Source organism: Ambystoma mexicanum, chromosome 2q (genome assembly GCF_040938575.1).
Source record: "Ambystoma mexicanum isolate Mex_15411 chromosome 2q, UKY_AmexF1_1, whole genome shotgun sequence".
Taxonomy (NCBI): Eukaryota; Metazoa; Chordata; class Amphibia; order Caudata; family Ambystomatidae; genus Ambystoma; species Ambystoma mexicanum.
The window spans coordinates 1,383,664,730-1,383,684,321 of record NC_090924.1 but is presented as its reverse complement, the minus strand read 5'-3'; the positions used below and the strand labels follow the sequence as shown (position 1 = coordinate 1,383,684,321).

At 48.6% G+C, this 19,592-nt stretch overlaps 1 protein-coding gene and 1 long non-coding RNA gene across 2 annotated transcripts in view; one reads left to right on the top strand and one right to left on the bottom strand.

Annotated features, from left to right (window-relative positions):
• Positions 1–16,608, bottom strand: part of ZNF385D (zinc finger protein 385D) — a 694,135-nt gene extending 677,527 nt beyond the window's left edge. The window contains exon 1 of the mRNA XM_069648866.1: positions 16,045–16,608. Within this exon, the coding sequence (XP_069504967.1) occupies positions 16,045–16,066 (22 nt within the window). The 5' untranslated portion in view covers positions 16,067–16,608. The remainder of the gene's footprint in view (positions 1–16,044) is intronic.
• Positions 15,110–19,592, top strand: part of LOC138570186 (uncharacterized) — a 64,756-nt gene continuing 60,273 nt past the window's right edge. The window contains exon 1 of the long non-coding RNA XR_011303421.1: positions 15,110–15,467. This is a non-coding gene — a long non-coding RNA (uncharacterized lncRNA). The remainder of the gene's footprint in view (positions 15,468–19,592) is intronic.

Genomic DNA, 19,592 nt, shown 5'->3' with positions numbered 1-19,592 from the left:
AGAATTGGCGTTTTTGCCAGACGGTTTAATAGATTGATGTATTACATAGTGTACGCGGGCTAAATGCAGTCCTACGTGGCAAGGTGTAGAACCCGCCAAGTACTGGAGCTTTACAGTCAACCCCTGAAATGCAGGCTAACATGCAAGTCTATTTAAATGTATTTTGCTTCTTGTTCTTGCGTCGTTTGTTCTCTAAACATTTGAGAATAAACACAGCAAGGCCGGAATTAAAACAGGTTGAATTATATTTTTTCTCTATGTGTTAATGTTCATTCTTGGAAGAGAACAAAACTCAGCGAACCAAAAAATACACAATATTTCCTTCAAAGTTCTTATATTAAAAAAATCCATAATAATGCACGTGTTTGGCTTAAAGGGTCGTCAGACACATCCTTACATACTAAAAGCATTCGAACACTTTATAGGTCAACTCTGATGTTGCATTTTTGGAATTGCATGTCACATTGATGACATTGAAAATGGCATTGGTTAAGTTGTATTTCAATGTAATTCAAATGTGAGTGATGAAACCAAAGCAATATAAACACGGTCTGTTTTAGTAATAGCTAAACTGCACAAGAGAAACGTATTCCGCAGATTTCCACAAATGATCTTTACAACAAAAGGTGCCATTTAGTTTTGCATTTGAAGCACAAAGGCGGGTGTTAATTTGCTGTTGGAATAGGTGCGTTATCATGAACTATATCAAGTAGGTAGAGCCTTGTGATCTTGGGCACATGGCAGTATTCACGGGGACGAAAGGGAAGCACTCAGTACTTGGTGGCACAGGGGTGTGTCGATGTGCACCTAAGGATGCTGGGTGAACACTATAGGCCCTTGGCTATTGTGTTTCGTTTGGAGAAAGGAAACGCATCTGTATTGGGACATCTACACTCATTATAGATCATCCATGGAGAGAACATCATGGCAATCATCACATGGAAGTCAATGGATTCAGTGCAGTATCACCGTGTGGTCTTTGGTGAACAGCACATTCTGAGTTCTTGTGTTCCAGGAGTAGGGAAGGAAGCAATCGGCACATCAATCCGGGCTGCGATTGGATGGTTTAATTAAAATGTAGCTTGTGATCGTGGGCAAGCAATGCTTCCTGAGTCATTGAGTCTCATGAGGGAATGAAAGCCATGAGCCATGGAAATAAAGATAGTTACTGCATCGCAACCGTCTGATCTTGGACACAGAGTATATTCAGAGCTCTTGGGTTCATTATGAAACATAGTACACACACATGTGTAGGAGCCATTCTTCCTGTATTGGGTTCTTCCTCAGTCGTGTTTACCTTTGCCTATAACCTATCCTGCCAATGGATCTGAGCGTCTCCTAAATCCCTGGGGGGCTTGAATTAACATGTGCGCTCCCTCCGCACCTCAGAGCCATTGAATCCCACACTGTATTCCGCAAAGCCATCAAGACTAACCTCTTTGTTTGAGTTCTCAAAACCTACCTGCAACGCACTGTAACATGTAACTACTGAAATGTTTTCAAATATTTTTCTAGGGCGGCTTCACTGTAACCCTCAAGTAAGCATTCTTAACCTCTGCTCCAGATCCTCGATGTTTGCGGGCTGTTTGTGCGCTTTACAAATTCAAATAAATAAATACATGTGTTAGTCAGGCCCAAGACGCACAGGCTGAACGGTGGGTGGAGGCAGGTTGCTGTCACTTAATTGGCCCCTCTCTGTACTAAGTCTGCAGCTTAAGATGGCCCAATGCTCCCCCAAGCTGACTGTGTTCTGCCAGTGGGCACAAGCACATTGCGAGCTTTTAAATCTCAACTTCCCAGAGGTAGATTCTAGACTTGGGGGGGGGGTGCATGTCAAAAAGATGGATGATCTGTTTGCCACTGGCCTTCAGGTACTCTTGAGAACCTCCATCAGGTAATGTGTTTACTATGTTCCCATAAAACGTTGCACATCGTTGTCAGAACATTATGTTTTCATTGAAATGTAATATGCATTCTGGTGTTAAAAATAGATCAATAACATCAATCATGACACTTTAAAATTTCAAATGTTTGTTCTTAAACAACACTTTTGGACCACTCATTGTGCTGGCTTTAAATGCATCTTCTGCCCTCCAAGAAAACCACTTCTGTCCCCATAAGTGGATCCTGTAAATGATGCTTTACACAGCTGCTAGAAGCAAGAACCCTGTATAGCATCACATTCAATAAAGCAATTGCAAGTGTGTTGGCCTGAACATGCAAGCATTACTGATGGAAGGGCCATTGCTCCATGCATATCGAGCATTACTTCTGAAACCTTTCAAATTTAGGGTGACCCCATTGTATGCCACAACGTTCTCGATCCACTGATTCCTATACATTCAGCCTTCGTCATACATACTATATGAAAACATAACATGATTTACATGAACTAAACAACAGTGCAAATCCAGAGAACAAGGAATCATGGGTATGCAAATGCAAAGTAATACACAAATACTGCTTTACAGGAATCACGGGGCTCTGAAATCTGGTTGACATCACGGGCCGATTCGTGGACTTTTTTGCAGGATACAAAGTGGCTTTGCACTGCCAAAAAGTGACTTTGCACTGCTGACACAAACCCTTATTTGTGGAACTGTGCAAAGTATTTTTCTGCAGGGCAAAGTCAGTACAAAGTCATTTTTGCAGTACAAAATGACTTTGCACTGACTTTGCATTGCAAAAATACACTTTGCACAGTTCCATGAATTAGGCGTTGTGTCGGCTGTGCAAAGTCACTTTTCGGCACTGCAAGGTCACTTTGAATCGTGCGAAAAATTACAAGAATCCGGCCCTAAATCCGGAGCATTTAGAATGCACTTCAAGGGCAAATGTACAGCACTGGTAAAGGCAATGCATATGGCTTTAAATGAAGAGGGTATGCCTTTTTAGTTTAGGCTACAAGTTGCATAGCCACATGTTAGCCGAAACTATTGCATCAGCGTACAGGTAGCTAGGAATGACATATGAGGATGGACACACAGCCTGCAGGTTTTGTTTGGTTATTTGTCCACCAATTGGCTGCCACGGACATGCTAAACCCTATGGCCATTCCAACGCAGTTCTTGCCTGCCCTTCCCCGCCCAAAACACCTCCTCATGGGAACTCTTTGAGTTTGCTTTATCAAGCCTTTCAAACAAACTGTGTGCACAAAGTGCCTGCTAGTGTTTTTTTCATGGCAGTCTTCTGTGAGTAAATGACTTAATTGGAGCAGTAAACACGCTACTGGTGTAATAAAAATGTCTAAACCAGGTGTGCCTTCAGCAACTTGATTTAGAAGCACTATGTGTGCCCTTCACTAAAGCCCTGTTAAAAACGAACATTTTCAAAGCAACCAGTGTTGGTCTGTGTACAAGTATTAGGCATTTGCTAGGCACTATAAGATGCCCAGGTACTTGCACAATTGAGCACCTGCTACTATTAATGGCCAGTTAATACTACCAGTGTCTTTCCCCTGCCTACAGATTACACACATGTGTTTATTTTTACTGAAATTATTGGTTAACTTGTGGTGTGTTACAGTCACGCAATGTATTCCTCCCAGGAAGTGCACAATTCTACAACGCTCACCCTGCAGGGCTATGGTGACAACTGTGCATAGTTACACGTGGATCAGTGCAGCAGGCACTCGACCCACTGAGCTATGACTGCGTCTGAGCAAAGCATAGCCCTGACAGCCCGCACCTGCGCCCTTCAGCCAGAGACGTTCCCTCTCAAGTCGTGGCCCTTGTCCCCGCCCCCAGTTACCCAGCAACCCCTCCCGCTGTTCATGGCCATGCACTAATCCCCTCCTTCCCCCGTTCTAGCGACGTCAGTTAAAAATTCCCAGAGACTCGGAAGAGAGCAGGGCCCACGTGGATACTGCGGACTCTGGGTCCGGCCACGAGCTCTGCGAGGAGTGTGAGCGGCCGGGGCAGAGCGAGACGTTCCCGGGATGTGCAGCTAAACAGGCCCGTGGAATCCGAGAGAGTGAAGGCAGGTAGAGGAGAAGGGTGGGAGCTCGCGAGATGTACAGCTAAACAGGCCCGTGGAATCCGAGAGAGTGTGGGTGGGGGAGAAGGAAAGAGAGAGAGAGAGATAGGGAAAGGGAGAGATTGATTGATATTGTGTGTTTCAGCGCGCTGGGCTCTAGATCACCAGCAGACTACTACAGTGCTGTGCTAAAAAAAACGATATAGCCGATGCCCCCCTTTGGGCAGTCAGCAATTGAGGGGTTAATTCATGGAAATGGGCGCAGAAATCCTGCAGGCGTTATGCGCCAAGAAGGACACTGTGCGAGCCTGCGTGCAGACAGAAAATGCGTGCCACCCGTATTCATGGAAATGACAGTGCAAAGTATTGTATCCGCAAGCCGTGCCCAGAACGCCCCTGACACGCCCACACGCAAAGCATGAACCCCCAGTTGCGAATATATGCACCCTTCAAGCAGTGCATGGCGTCCCCCATAAGCAAGCCTGCGACTCAGGGAACCTGCGCGGTGCCCCCAGTAACTGTATCTGGCACCCCGACAACATGCGTATAAAAAAATCGTAACTCCGCAATAACTCGGGAAAACTGCGTGGGAACCCATGTAAAACGTTTCTGCACCCTCTACACTGCTTACGCGCACCCCTATGTTACATCGGAATCCCAATTGAGTACACGCACTCCGAAATCCGACATGCGAGCCCACCAGCGCGCTGATAATCCTACGCGCAAGTGTACTTCTGTCTGCTTGTGGGTGGAGGATCGTATAAAGGACTTGCTTGGCCATGTCCCAGACGAGACGTTGCTCGATCGAATCCATGAATACATCTCATGCCGCACAATAGTGGGCAAGCAAGGGACTGCCAGCAGGCAAACCCTCAGAATGCCCACTTTTTCGCAAGTTCTTCCACATTTTTGGTGTTCTACTCCCTTCCCAGCTCTCTACGCAGACCACGCCCATGCTGTGTCCGAGTCTTGCGCAAGGCCCTCGACGGCTCGCACAGACATGCTGAGCCAGCTCAAACTCCACGCAAGTCCAGGTAAAGTACCACGCATTTGGTTCCATGAATTGACAAAGGCGGATTTGCGCACAGTTGCGCGTGCAAATACCCTCTTTTTCGCTGATAAAATTCCATGAATCAGCCCTTTGGTGTGTGCATGTGTACTCGCTCCCCTGGCCCACACCCATGACTCTTGTTACAGACATCAGGGTCACCCCTCAAGAAGAACCCTCCTCATTCTGCCCTGCCCCTGGATTCACCAGGCCACGAACCGCCTCTCCCAGTATTCACCCTGCCTTCTTCACCCAGAACACCCTCCTTACCATCCTTTCTAGTGTAACTGCATCACCCAGAGTTGCCCGGGGGCCCTTTGCTGAACTCGTACCATGAGCAGGCCCCTCTATAGGATGACCTGGATATTTTCTAACAGGACACTGTGCCTCGAAAAGGTTGGGAGGGCTGGTGGGAAGTCAGTCACTTGTCGGGTTAGAGCGTCTCAGCTCTGCTGTCTGTTCGGGAGCCCCGGGGTGACTGAACCTATAGGCTAGCCAATTCTCCTTGGCAAACTCCCTCACCCCATCCCCCTTCACGATATTCCCACAGGCAGATTGACCTAGGGTGACACATGGAGATTTCCGGGCAGGCCAGTACACTTGACAGGATGGAAGGTCTGGGACAGAGCTACCCCATGTCAGGGGAACCCTACATAGAATTGCCATAATGTGTGGAACCCAGAGCCAGCTGACCCCTCATCCCTGCTTCGTGTTACTCAATGATGGCTGAGACATTGTATTGGTGTTGGCAATAAAAAACTGTGGTTTTTATTGCACCATACATAATACATAATTATAAAGCATATTTTGGTAAATGTTTTTATCAAAATCACACGTGGTAAACAATGTTATCTTTTGGGCATATGGTGCAGGGGGCGTCTATCTGGGCTCTGGCGCCATTTTCTTCCCATGACTTCCTGGGCCACGTTTGTTGCCCTGCTTTCCTTCTTCTTCTCCCCCACTCCTTCCTTCTGGGTGGGTGGGATTGGGAAAAGAAAAAGGCTCCTGCGTTCGCTGGAAGACTGGTGGTGCTCCGTTGGGAGTACCGTGAAGGACTGGCTTCCGTCTCCCAATTCACCATGAAGGACTGGCTTCCCTCTCCCAGTTCACCACGAAGGACTGGATTCTCTTTCCCAGTTCACCACGAAGGATTGGCTGCCCTCTCCCAGTTCAGCATGAAGGACTGGCTTCCCTCTCCCAGTTCACCACGAAGGACTGGCTTCCCTCTCCCAGTTCACCACGAAGGACTGGTTGCCCTCTCCTAGTTCAGCATGAAGGACTAGCTTCCCTCTCCCAGTTTACTTTGAAGGGCTGGCTTCCCTCTCCCAGTTCAGCATGAAGGAGTGGCTTTCCTCTCCCAGTTCAGCATGAATGACTGGCTTCCCTGTCCCAATTCAGCATGATGGACTGGCTGCCCTCTCCCAGTTCAGCATGAAGGACTGGCTTCCCTCTCCCAGTTCATCATGAAGGACTGGCTTCCCTGTCCCAGTTCACCATGAAGGACTGGCTACCCTGTCCCAGTTCAGCATGAAGGACTGGCTGCCCTCTCCCAGTTCAGTATGAAGGACTGGCTTCCCTCTCCCAGTTCAGCATGAAGGAGTGGCTTTCCTCTCCCAGTTCAGCATGAATGACTGGCTTCCCTGTCCCAGTTCAGCATGATGGACTGGCTGCCCTCTCCCAGTTCAGCATGAAGGACTGGCTCCCTCTCCCAGTTCATCATGAAGGACTGGCTTCCCTGTCCCAGTTCACCATGAAGGACTGGCTACCCTGTCCCAGTTCAGCATGAAAGACTGGCTGCCCTCTCCCAGTTCAGCATGAAAGACTGGCTTCCCTCTCCCAGTTCCTTCTTTTCATTACCCATCCATACCCTGAGGCTCTGCATATTTCCGTGGGCGTGTTGCCCCTCAGTCCGGCTGGCGCCTATGGCCATTCACACCATGGTGTACCCACCCCCTCTCCCTTTATTCTTTTCCTCCTGCCCCTCATGTCCTTGAGCCTGTGCCCTTGGGTGCATTAGCGCCCTGGTGTACTTTCTTCCTGGTAAGTGCTGGGTGCAGTGAGTAGCACAGAAGAAAGGGCCCCAAACTCCTTTCCGTTTGTGTTATTTCTGATGCGTATGGCAGCCTTGGATATCACGCATGTGTCACGTCACCCTGGGTGCCCGGATTATTTCCCCGTGCCAGTCCGAGCTCCATGGTTTCCCCAATGCGGGGCACTGGCCACTCTGTCCAAGCCCCTCTGTCTTTCAGAGACCAAGAACGATGCAAACACGCGCGCTTTCCGATAGTACTTTCTGGCCATGCCCTTTTTTCTTCTACACTACCCCCCACTCCCCCACCCCAACACCCACTCACGATTCATCCATCCCCAAGACAACCAGCTAATCACCGCTCGGACCACCCCACAATGAAACACGGGAGATGGGGTGGCTGCGCAAACGAAAAATGGCCAACACACCAAGCTAGTTTCAGAAAACCTATCTTTTAACAAGCTGTGTGTAGCCCTTAAAACGTGACAGTATTCAAGTGCAGAGGAGGTTCATGAAAATACAAGGTTTGCTTCAAGTTAATGTACACCCTGAAAAGGTTAACTGTTCGAGGGTTGACCCCCCCCCCATACACACACAAAATCCTTCAAAGGGCATTGGTCATACAGAGTGGTTTACAACGTGTGTTATCATTGAACACATGCCATCTTGTGTTGCTGTAGCTTTAAACAAGGAATTGGCAAACACATAAGACAATGCCTTAACAGTCTGCTCTGCAGTTGCCCGCACTCTTCCTCTTCATCGGGCAATTCAAGGTTACCCTGAATTGGACCTCAGCCAAACACACATTGCGTGGGTCCAACATGACGGTTCCAAAGTGTCCAGCCAGTGCTTAAAACAGTTCACCCAAAGCCACTCGCCATCTGACCCGCCCATCATTATGTGTGTCCGTTTTAACCGTAGCGAGGCGCGGAGCACAGGGGCGGAACGGGGGCATCTGCCCCGCTCAGCTCTTTGGCAGTGGGGGCTGGAATCTCGCCCCCCGGCAAACGCCCACCCACCCAACAGACGTTAGCAGTATGAAGCTGTGTGCAGTACTAGTGCGGCGGCAGATGACATGCTGTTGGCTTTAAACTCGCGGATGTGCACTGCACTGTTCACGGTAATCCAGTAAATGTGAACACAATACAGGGGCCACACCCAATGTTGGTACGTTCTAAAGCAGGAAACGACCTGCGTAGCTCAGAGGGTTTAGTGGCTGTTGCTGAGGTGTTATCAAAGAGTCTTGTAAATCGTATTACTTGTGCAATTCCGTATATAAAAAAAAACAAAAATGTGATTTAAAATGCACTGTTCGGTTGGGGGAGGGATTGGGCTGGTTGTTTGCTCATGTTCAGGGTGTGGGTTCTGCCCTTGGCACCCACGACCCCACAGACCAGTCGCCCACCAACTGCCGTCATAATAATGGACAATTTGACTATGCAATGAGCAGCTTGACCAGCCAATATCAATTTTTAGAAATATGTAAATGCAATACAATACTAAAAGGCAGGGGCACTTAAATGGTAGGGTATGTATGGGAACTTTCACATGACAAACAGATTAAAAAATAACCGGCGGCCTTGAGTTTTAACTCTTTGAAAATGTCCATGTGTTCCCAGATGGTAACTTGTAAGCAGTGCATATAACTGTGTGCCCCGCTTGTGGGGACCCCACCTTTCACATAGATGAGCCCCATCCCAGTAATATTCAGGGCCCGGTTATTCCTGGGGTGTCCTCTACAAGCCAGCTGAAAGGGCAGTGTGAGCAAAGAGATGGTAAAAGTGTGATAGGAGCAATTTACATAGTGCTGACAAGTGTCCTTCATGGGGATAGTGGGAGAGCATCAAATAAGGGGGCAAAGCAGCATTTAGGGAGAGCAAGTAGCCTCCCTCGTGCCCCCCCCCAATCCCTCCCCGCACCCATCACCTTACCTTGTTACATGTTACTAAATTAAATGGGGCTGTTAGGTTAACGTGCTTAATTGTGCTGCTGGCCTTTTAAAGTACTAACGTACTTTTCACAAGCTCCAGACTCATAAAGAAACAAAACCGCCTTTCATCATCCTGGCTGTGATGAAATGCTGGGGTCATGGCAGCATAGAGTGTGTAAGTACCAATGGATAGCTCAGCATGTTCTGTGGACTCTGCACACGGGCACTATTCTTCATCTCCACTATGTACTGTATTGTTCGAGGTAGACATGTGGGTTAAAGTGGCAGCTGCAGACAGCTGCCATCAGTCCACGGGTCACAACTAAGAGTCTAGTGTCAATACTAGTAAAATCGGCAATTTACACAGAACACTTTGTACGGACAATTGTTATTTACCCGGGATTGCTACTCATGTAACTGCTCCGGAAAGATGATATGCCGAGTTTGCCCGGTCAGATTCACATGTGAGACCAGAAGATCGCACACACACAGAGACACACATCACAGCAGCTAGCGCTTAACCTGCTGAGCTATCATATATTATCATATTAGCGCCTCGTATATGACCGTCTCTTCACAGAGCGCGTTAAGGCTTATTCTATAAAAAATCCCCACTGTCGGTGCATCGATGAAATCTCTCTTCTCGTCTGACTACAAAGGGTACCACGTGTATAGAGCTGCAAAGAGGCCCTCGTTGGCACCAGAAAACTGGGTTTCGCCCTTGAAACCCACTCAGTGGAGCCCACACGTGCCCGCGCTGCTCCTCTGCTCTCTGACCTGCGCGATGTCTTTCCAGGCACCAAACTGGTGCTGGGATTCCGGCATTTCCTGACATAATTTCTATGCTTACTTTTTTTTATCAAAAAGTGGGAGGGGGGCAACTTCCTTGGCCTTAGCACGCACGTTCACCAACCCGCACATTAGCGAGGGCAGGACTCCCCGGGGCTCAGCCAGACCCCACAAAGGAAACCGCAGCATGGGCCCGTGCTAATAAACTGCAGGCAGAGCAGGCCCACGTGGGAGGAAAGACAGCGCAGCGGGTTGAGCGCCTGCTGCTGTCAACGGGTTGTAATCTACAGAGACGACTCTCCGCCGCTTCCTCGGCCGTTCATGCTTCCCGTGCGAGCAAAGGAACGCCATTGGTCGGCATGCCGGTACAAAGTAGCAGCTGTGATAAAAAGAGGGCACTGGGGCTGCAGCGTCTGCGCGGCCCATTTCCTCCTCAGATCTCCTGCCATGCGCATACTTGCACACCTGGTATTCGAAATGTCTGCTCGTTGCTAAAGGTCACGGGTTCGAACCCTGGCTCTGTCGACTCGGCCCTTCGTTCTTTCAAGTGCTAAGAGTAGCCGTTTCTTATGAACAGCGCGGCGAATCGAGCACATTGAGGTAAAAGCGCTAAAAGATACATGGGCATTCGTGGAATTGTAAAAAAATTCCCTCCACCCAGACCCCTCCCGTGCTGCCCACACCAGGTTTGGGTCCTCCACGTACCTCCGAAAGAGAACGACTTGATAAGTGGTCGTCTTTTGTGAGGTCCAGGAGTCTGCTTGTGCTGAATGGAACTTTGCCACAGGATGTCCCTCCGAGACCCACTTGGCATCGGAATGGGTCCACGGGAATTATAGATTTCATGTATACCACAACCCGTATGCTAAATAAGATCACAGCTTTCCAAATCCTTCAAACAGATGCTAGTGATCATAACATGTTAAATATGATTTGGTCTTCTACTCTAAATACAAACCAATCATTGCCTGCATATATTCCGGGCATCTGTAACATAAATTCCACAAGGAATAAATTGACGTGGTCTGAGTCGTCCCTGACAGCACTTAGAAATTGTTATCAAGCCGAGTTAAAAGCTAGAAATGGAGTCTCTGGATATAGTGACTTAATATATTATGATCTGATGCAACTCTTTCAGCGAGGTTCAACTATACATAAGCACAAGCAGACTCCTCACCTTCACATTCATGATCATGAAATAAGAATGAGAAAAGCCAAATTCAGAGCTGATAAAAGAAGCATTGCTAAGCTTCCCCCGTCATTGCGCAACCATGCCCTAACTACAATTAAAACTAAATATACAAATTGGATAAGAGGTAAAAGAGCCAAACTTTACCAAAGCGATGGGTTTAACATGCTAAAAGCTTTGGCCACTAAAAACTCCGCGCAAACTTGGAACATCATAAACCAAGCTACATCTGGGCACCAAGTGGCCATTCAAATGAATGATGTCATGGAGGATGAGTGGATCCAATATTACTCCACTGCTTTTGCTGCTCCATCGGATCAATCGGGCATAGCTAGCCCGGGTCCGCTTTCACCTTTTCATATCATGTTCGATAGAGATGATATCCTTCTATGCATATCGCAAGCGAGTAACTCGGGAGCTCCTGGCCCAGATGGCCTTTCGAATAAACAACTCAAATGTTTCCCGGAAATCTGGGCCGACATTCTGTACATGGTATTTGAAACCATTAATGCAACACAGAATATTCCCTTGTCCTGGAAACAGTCAATTGTTGTTCCGATTTATAAAAAGGGCGAGCGGACTAAACCAGCAAGCTACCGCCCTATCTCGCTCCTTGATGTGCCTGGGAAGATATTTTCTCGAATTATTTTGAAGCAGTTGAAGGAGTGGGCATTTCGAGATTCCAAAATTGATCCCCTGCAATCGGGTTTTGTTAGCGGTTTGGGTACACTTCCAAACATTATAATGCTAAACATGCTCAAATCTAAATATGCAATTAGGAAACAAACCTTATATTTTGCTTTTATTGATTTTAAATCAGCGTTTGATTCTATAAGTCGTAAATTGCTGTTTCATAAATTAAAGACTCTGGGATGTCCTACCTCCTTGTTAGCAATAATCATTCAGCTACATACTGACACCTCCATGCGTGTAAGACTCTCCATTGGGGGTCTTCTTTCTGCAGCTTTTGCCACTTCGCTTGGACTAAAACAAGGTTGCATCTTGGCATCGTTTCTATTTAATTTGTTTATTCTTGATATGGGTAACTCCTTTCGTCAAATACTTTCAGATGCACCCGAGATAGGTGGACAGCGCATCCCGTGGTTACTTTACGCTGATGATTTAGTGCTAATTTCTCAAACTCCTGTGGGTTTACAGAATTTGCTATCTGCGCTATCCAAATATGCTCTGGAGAATCATCTATCAATAAATACTGAGAAATCGCAAATTATGATCTGCAGGTCCCTGGGAAAACGCAAACTACAAAACTTTGCATGGTACTTGCAGCAAAAACTGATGGACACAGTTGTAGAATATAAGTACCTGGGTATCTTCGTTCAAAATAGCGTGAATGATCAATTCCACTCAAAAAAATTACAAACCAAACTCATATCTCTTGTATCTCAGGCAAAAATTTTAGTTTATAAGTATGGTAAATTTTCTTTAAATCATTTATTGTTATTTTATGAACAAAAAGTATGTCCTATACTTACATACGGTGCTGAATCCAAGTTATATACCAATGATCAGATGTGGAATAAAATGGAGGCGACCTTTTGGAGAAAGGTGCTCCATTTGCCAAATTGCGTCCCTATGCCGCTCCTTCGACTCGAACTAGGTATCAAATCAATAAACAGTAGGGTCAAATGGAGCATGTGTGCTTTTTTTCGCAAATGCCTACTTGGAGTGTCTAATAATAACATATTAAGCACAGTTGCTAACTATCTAATCTCATCAAATCAGTACTTCCCCGATAAATGGCGTAATCTAGTTTTGAACACTCTATTGGAAGCTAACATCTCTCTACAGAATCTAATAGAGAACCCAACTAGAGCCAAAACAAGATACTACCAATGGGCGTGGATTCATAACTACGAAAATTGTGCAAGGTATAAAGATTTCAATATAAACATCTTTCGCTCTAACTGTCTGGGACAAATGACTAGCTATCTTCGGAGGTGTCCTTCGGCTAAAATTAGAAATCAGTTCTTACGTGTAAGACTGAACTTATGGCCAACAAGAGAAGTTCTGGCGAGACGAAAAATGATAGATGTTGAACAGATTTATTGTCGTTATTGTAAATCTGGTACCACCATAGAAACACTGCAACATCTGATAGTGACATGTCCTCACTTAAAATCTTTACGATCAAAACAATTTACCGAACTTATAAATCTGTATGTGGACCGAGATGAAAAGGAGATATGGAGTATCCTAGTAAACAGTCCTAGATTTTCAATCATGAAATCAATGGTACATTTCCTGGAAACCATTTTACAAACAGAAATACATCTCTAAACTGGTATGACTAAATTTTACACAATGTATCTAATTCTATTTTGCCATAACATGGGAGAATGAAATCATTATGGGTTCGCATCGAGAAGATTTTATATAAACATGTGATTATTTGAAATTCAATGTATATATGTGATTTTAAATCGCTCGCATGTTCTTTTTTATATTTTGTACCAATGCGAATTTTGTATCAAATAATGAACCATGTATTTATTTATTTGCAACATTTCATTTTATTAATTGTATAAATATGTAAATTTGAAAAGTTGATTGAATTCAGCTAAAACAAATCAAATAAAAAAAAAAAAAAAAAAAAAAAATTCCCTCCACCCAGACCCCTCCCGTGCTGCCCACACCAGATCGCCCAAGCACACGCATCGGACAGCTGAGCTATCTCTCGCGCGGGGGGAGGACGAAGCAGCAGGCCAGAGCATTCCGGGTAGGGTTGCTTTACGCACGGCGTAGCTCACGGGCTCGGGGAACCCCAGGCTTGGGGCGCTATGGAAGAGCACACGTCCTGCGTATGCAGCGCCCACCCCCGCCACACTGCACCAAGCGCACCCTACCTCCCCCGCGGGATCGCGTGGGTGCGGGAGAGGGTGGGCTGAGTGACAGCCCCACGGTGTGCGGCGATCTGCGTATTGCGGCGGCATGTCAACACGGCGAGGTGTGCACGGCTGGTTTACATGTTGGCAATGCCCCGCTAAACCCGCGTGCTCCCTAAAAAGACAACCACGGGCCGCATGCTGAACACAGCAGGGCGACGAGGTAAGGTCATATCTGCTATGATGTCTTTCTGAATAGGGTGCTCACTGGGAAACAAGTCGCCTCTAGGCGCTTCACCCCAGATACAGATATGAGACCCATTGAAAAGACAAGGGAGACTGACTAAAACAATGCTTGTGTGAACCTCCTTGAACAGCAGCTGCGTGCACAACTCCAAGATCAACTCAGCCTTTTAACCTTCCATGGTCGAAGAAATGCGTGCCATCGAATCTGCAAATGGCTAGCATAGACTAACTGGAGCCGGGCAACAGGACCCACGAGCTTCCTTTGCGCCACGCAGCAAGGCGGCGTCTCGTGCGGCGTGCGGGTGGCGTTGCGTGGTCCCGTGCAGAAACCACGCAGCAGGTGCAAGTGCATACGTAATATAACCAACAACAGACAGGCGGCGCGGGCATACCCCGGAGCCGTGCAGCACGAAGTAAGCTCCTTCAGCGCTGCACTGCACGCGCAGGCTCGCGCAGAGTTATCCGCAGAGGTCGGCTTAAGCTCATACGGAGCCGGACTGCACTGGAAACCTCAATTAGAAGGCGGACAGCACGGTGCAAGCGTACACTTTGCGCGTGCCGCACGGAGCACGCTTTGATCATGCACGAACCGTGCAGCCTGGTGCAGTCGTGCACGAGCTGTTGAGAATGTTGCCAGGTCTAACTGGGCCGCCGGTGCAGCACGGCGCAATCGTACACCCGATCCGGGTTCGTGCAGGCAGAGCATACGTCGAATGTGAAACTGCACTGCACGGTGTGGGGATGCGCCGCACGGTACACGCCGAGAGTGACAGGTGCTAGGAGCCCAGAGCACGGCGCACAGAGCACGGGCGGTCGCGCAGCAGCGTTAGAGCGAGCCTGCGCCTCTAGGCGGTGAGCGCAGTGTGAGTGTTCCAGTACTGGGGGTTCAGTTTAGACGAGCCATACTACACCTCCCAGAGCTCCCCACTGTAAGAATCACCTGGGAGTGCCCCCCCCCCCCATACGGGAGCTGAGTCACCATACATTATCATAGAGGGGAGAGGCCGCAGGGTGCTTGTCCAACCCGCATTTGAAAACAAGCAGCACAGCACAAGTTCACAGCGCATTCCTCCACGTTATCCACAGCGCTTTGACGTGGCATTAAACGGAGAAAAGCACTATAAAAGCACACACACCCCGATCTTAAGGAGCGATGCTATCGTAGCAAGCAACTAGCACTGCGTTTCTCATCGAGTACTGCATCTCCTAGGACAGTACAGCTCCTGGCAGCGTACAGTACAGCTCCTGGCAGTGCACCGTGCCAACTCACTTCCTCACTGTAGTGTTGTGAACCCGCCTGGATGCGGTCTAAACGCAGTGAAAACAGCCAACAAGACACATGACCGGCGCTGGAGTCACCAGCACTGTACACAGTCACGCCACTGCTACGGGCCGGCGGGGCGGAGTGCTTTGGGGCGGTAAGTGCGATAAAAGCAATTAGCAGGACAGTTAACTGGTGTTGTACCCGCGGCGCATTACACACTCATGCCAGTGCTAGGGGCTGTCCCAGACAGTGCTAGAAAAATGGTGTATTGCGGGGAAGAGGTAGTGGTGGGATGGACAAGGGGGGGGGGGCGGTCCCGCCGGGGTTAGACAGAGAAGGATGAAGTCCAATTACATCTTTAAGTAGAACGTGAATCTGCGAGTACGACATAGCCAGGTATGGGGTAAGATAGCTCAGTGGGCTAATGCACGTGCTGCTGATGTTCGATGGGTAGCCTGAAGCTGGCAGGTGCGGATTCCTCTAGGATCCTCTCAACCTTTCAATGCATATTGATGTCTCGAGTACCCACAGATGTGGTAATCATGCTACAGTTGTTTACAGCGTCTTAAACGTGTCAACGCACGAGTGCCCCGCTCGCGTTTTATACACGTTCCAAGCACACACCCGATCGCCACCCCGTACACTGCACCGCACTGCAGACACACGTACCACGTTTCGGAATTACGCCCCCCACGCCCCCTTACCACCCCCGCCGGTAGGTCCACACTTACCGAAATACATAATGTTTCTCATTCCCGACCCTAGCCCCGGGCTGCGGCTCCAGCATCAGCTGCCAGGCTGGGATCTCATTCTGCAGCCCCCCGTAGCATCCCCGGCCGGCGGCAGCGCACCGAGAGCTGCCGGTGTCCCCTGGGTCCTCCCTCGGGCCCCAGGAGCAGGGCTGTCAGCGCTGGCAGGCTGGCAGGCAGGCAGGCAGGCTCCGATCCCCACAGTCCTGGCCGGATTAGCAGTTACTCCTCGGCTGCATGCTCGCACAGCCCGCTCCTGCTGTAACCTGACTCCGCCTTGTCATGCCCGTGCCTGTGACATCAGTGTGGGGAGAAGGGAGGCCCCCCTCCACTCCCCCCCCACCCCGCGGCGGTGGTGGCAGAGGCAGCGCGCGAGCAGCGGGGGTAAGAGCGGGACAGCCGCTGCGGTGGGAGGTGGAAGCATCCGCACTGGCAGCGCCAGCCTGAGTGGCAACGGCGGTTCCGAGAGCCTCACAGCACGCACAGCGCTACGAGCACAGCTGCGCGCGGGCCCCAGCATAGCCCCATCGTTCTCCCTCCCTCCCAGGTCACACCGAGTGCCTTGAAGCAGCCCGGAAAATAAGCGCTATAGGAGGAAATAGCATGCATTGATATGCCCCCTCTCGCCCCCTTCCTGCGCAGTCATCCTCTCTCTCTCTCTCTCTGTCTCTCTGCAACAGTGGCGGCAGCTGTGGTAGAAGCCACAGCAGGGGCCGCGTGGCCTGCGCCATTGGCCCTGAAGTGGGGCCAGTAGAAGCATAGGCTGAGTAGTGTGGGCCCCCCTCCGCTCCTGTTTCTGATACCCTAATACCTGGGGGAAGAAATAACCATACAGACAGAGTATTTGTTTCGTGGAAAAAATTATGGCCGTAGGCTATTTTATTTTCTACAGAAAATAACACCACACCATAATCATAATGACCAACAAATAAAAATCGCTTTTGGGCACGACGTGCCCAGGAGATGTGAAGCCCCTCCTTCTCTTTGGCTAATCTCCGATACCCATGGACATCCGTTCCTGGACACGCGCCGCCACACCTGAGTGGGTGTTGCCTAGGCCACTCAGGTCCCCCCAAAAAGCATCCCTAACTGCATCCCGTGCTGCCAAAGCTCTGAAAATGTTATCTGAAAATACCCCCATCCCCTTGTTGGAGAGGTGTACACCATCCTGACGGAACAAATCCGGGTCATTCTGTGACAAGCCATGTTTTATGAAATGGATCCCTGTGCTCCAACAGTACCTTTCTACTGTTTTGCTTAGCTTTTTTCTAGCTGTTTCAATGGCATGTCTTCTGTGTGCCCCGTACCATACTCTGCGGGTGATGATCTTGGACATAAAAAATTCTGTTTTCCACCAGTAGTGTGCTATCGCCCTTAATGACTCACACATGTTGCGCATTAGCTCGGCCCTGTTTGTTTTGACCAGGTTGTTACCCCCGAGGTGTATTACCAGGTATTCGGGAGGGTCCCTGAACCCGATCAAATCAGACAGCCGGTCGTGAATGTCTTCCCACCGCATTCCTGGGAGGCCTCACCATGAAGTTATCGTCTTTTTAAAATGCAGGCCCTCTTTAAAGTCTTCTATCCACCTGCCTGCCCGGGTCACGAAGGAATGGCCGACTATCCACGCTGATCTGTATGGCCCTGTATCTGCATGTGTGGGTGGGAAAGGCATCATATCAGATTTTCTCGTACATATTTTTTGAAACATTGCAACCTCCACCCCCCAATTTTCTTTACGCCCTTTGCTCCCAGGCCCCCTGCCCATGCTGATGTGGCTGCCCGATTCTAAAAGAGTGGGTCCCAAACTCGGCTGCATCCCACCCCGCTTTTGCTATGATTTTCTTTAGTATTGCTTGGAGCTGGTATCTGCTGAGGGCCCTGCCATCCCTGTGTATCAGTAGCTGCCCCCTGACCTCCGGTCGTACCTCCAGGAATTGTTTGGTAATGCACCTGGGGCAATGTTCCCTTTCCTTGATGAAGTTTAGCTCTGTTGCTCTTCCCTTCCCCATTTGGTCTTTTTTTGATTTTCTCAGTAAAATTGACATGCCTTTGGACCCTATGCTGACGTCGCTTTTTGCTAGCCCGTCTCCTGCGACTGTATTACGTGCTACCAGTTCCCCGATCCTGAATGCTCCAAAGTATGCTAGCACAAAAGCCGTCCTGAATAACCTAGTCTCATAGCTGTCGCATACTTGTAACAGCTTCACCACTTTTTTAAAATTCAAAGGTCTCCTGTTTTCTGGTTTCCTTCCTTCCAACTTTGCCCAACCTTTCATTGCATATTTTATCCGTGGGCTAACTGTTGGGTCTATCGCCCCGGCCACCTTTGCCATATATGCGACTGCGGCCAAATGCGCTGCTGCCCAGTTTTTCCTTTTTCCTTGCGCAAATGCTTTTGCCAAAAAATAGCACATTTTGGAAACTGTAATTTCCCCAACTTCTTCTGAACCTGTTCCTTTTAGCACATCAATCACATGTTTTTCATATTGCTTACCAGTCTTGTATGTTATCGCGCTCCTTGCCAATCTTTCAATCACTTGGCCTTGTTCCTGCGGTTTATCCTCCTCTTCTGAGTCAACCTTGTAGTTAACCAATCTTTTTCCAGTGCTTCCAGTGGGACCCATGCCTTTTTTTGGCGTGGGCGTTTTCATCCATTTTGCGTCCGGCCGTAGCTCTCTGAACCTGCCCCACTGGAAACGAGACAATGCGTCAGCAACCATATTTTCTTCTCCATTGATTTGCCTCGCCCTTATGTTAACATTATTTTTTAGACAATCCAACGTTATTGCCCTCATTAGCTCCAAGACCAACGGGCATGATGCGCTTCCGTTATTTATCACGTGCACTACTGCCATGTTGTCGGACCAGACATTTAGCTCTCTGTTGTTTAGCTCTGTTTCCCATGCGCACAGCGCTACCCAAATCGGGAACAGCTCTAGTAGCGTAATGTTACTTGTCCATGCAGCCTCGTGCCATGATTCAGGCCAACCTTCTGCACACCATTCTGTACCCAGTATTGCTCCAAACCCAAAACCCCCGGCTGCATCCGTGAACAACACCCTTTTGTCTTCTTCATTTATGGGTATTCGCCATACCACTGACCCGTTGAATGCTTTAAGGAATTCGCTCCATAACTCTAAGTCCTTCTTGATTCCTCCACCCATTCTGACCCTGTGGTGTCCCTCTTTGGTCCCTCTTGTTCTCTGTTCCACCCTCCTCTGGAATATCTTGCCTTGTGGTATGACCCTGCCAGCAAAGTTTAGTTTCCCTGCTAGCGATTGTAATTCCTTAACTGTGGCCTTGTTTCTCCCTTTCAGGTCTTTGATTGTGCCTAGTAGGTCTGACACCTTCTCATCCGGGATCCTACACACCCCTGCCCGTGAATCAATTTTGATTCCTAAAAATTGGATTATCTGTGTTGGGCCCATTGTTTTTTCTTCCGCCAGTGGGAAGCCCCACTCCCTTGTTACTGCCATGAATTTCCTTAATGTATCTTTACACAGCTTGGAACCCTGTGGTCCCACAAA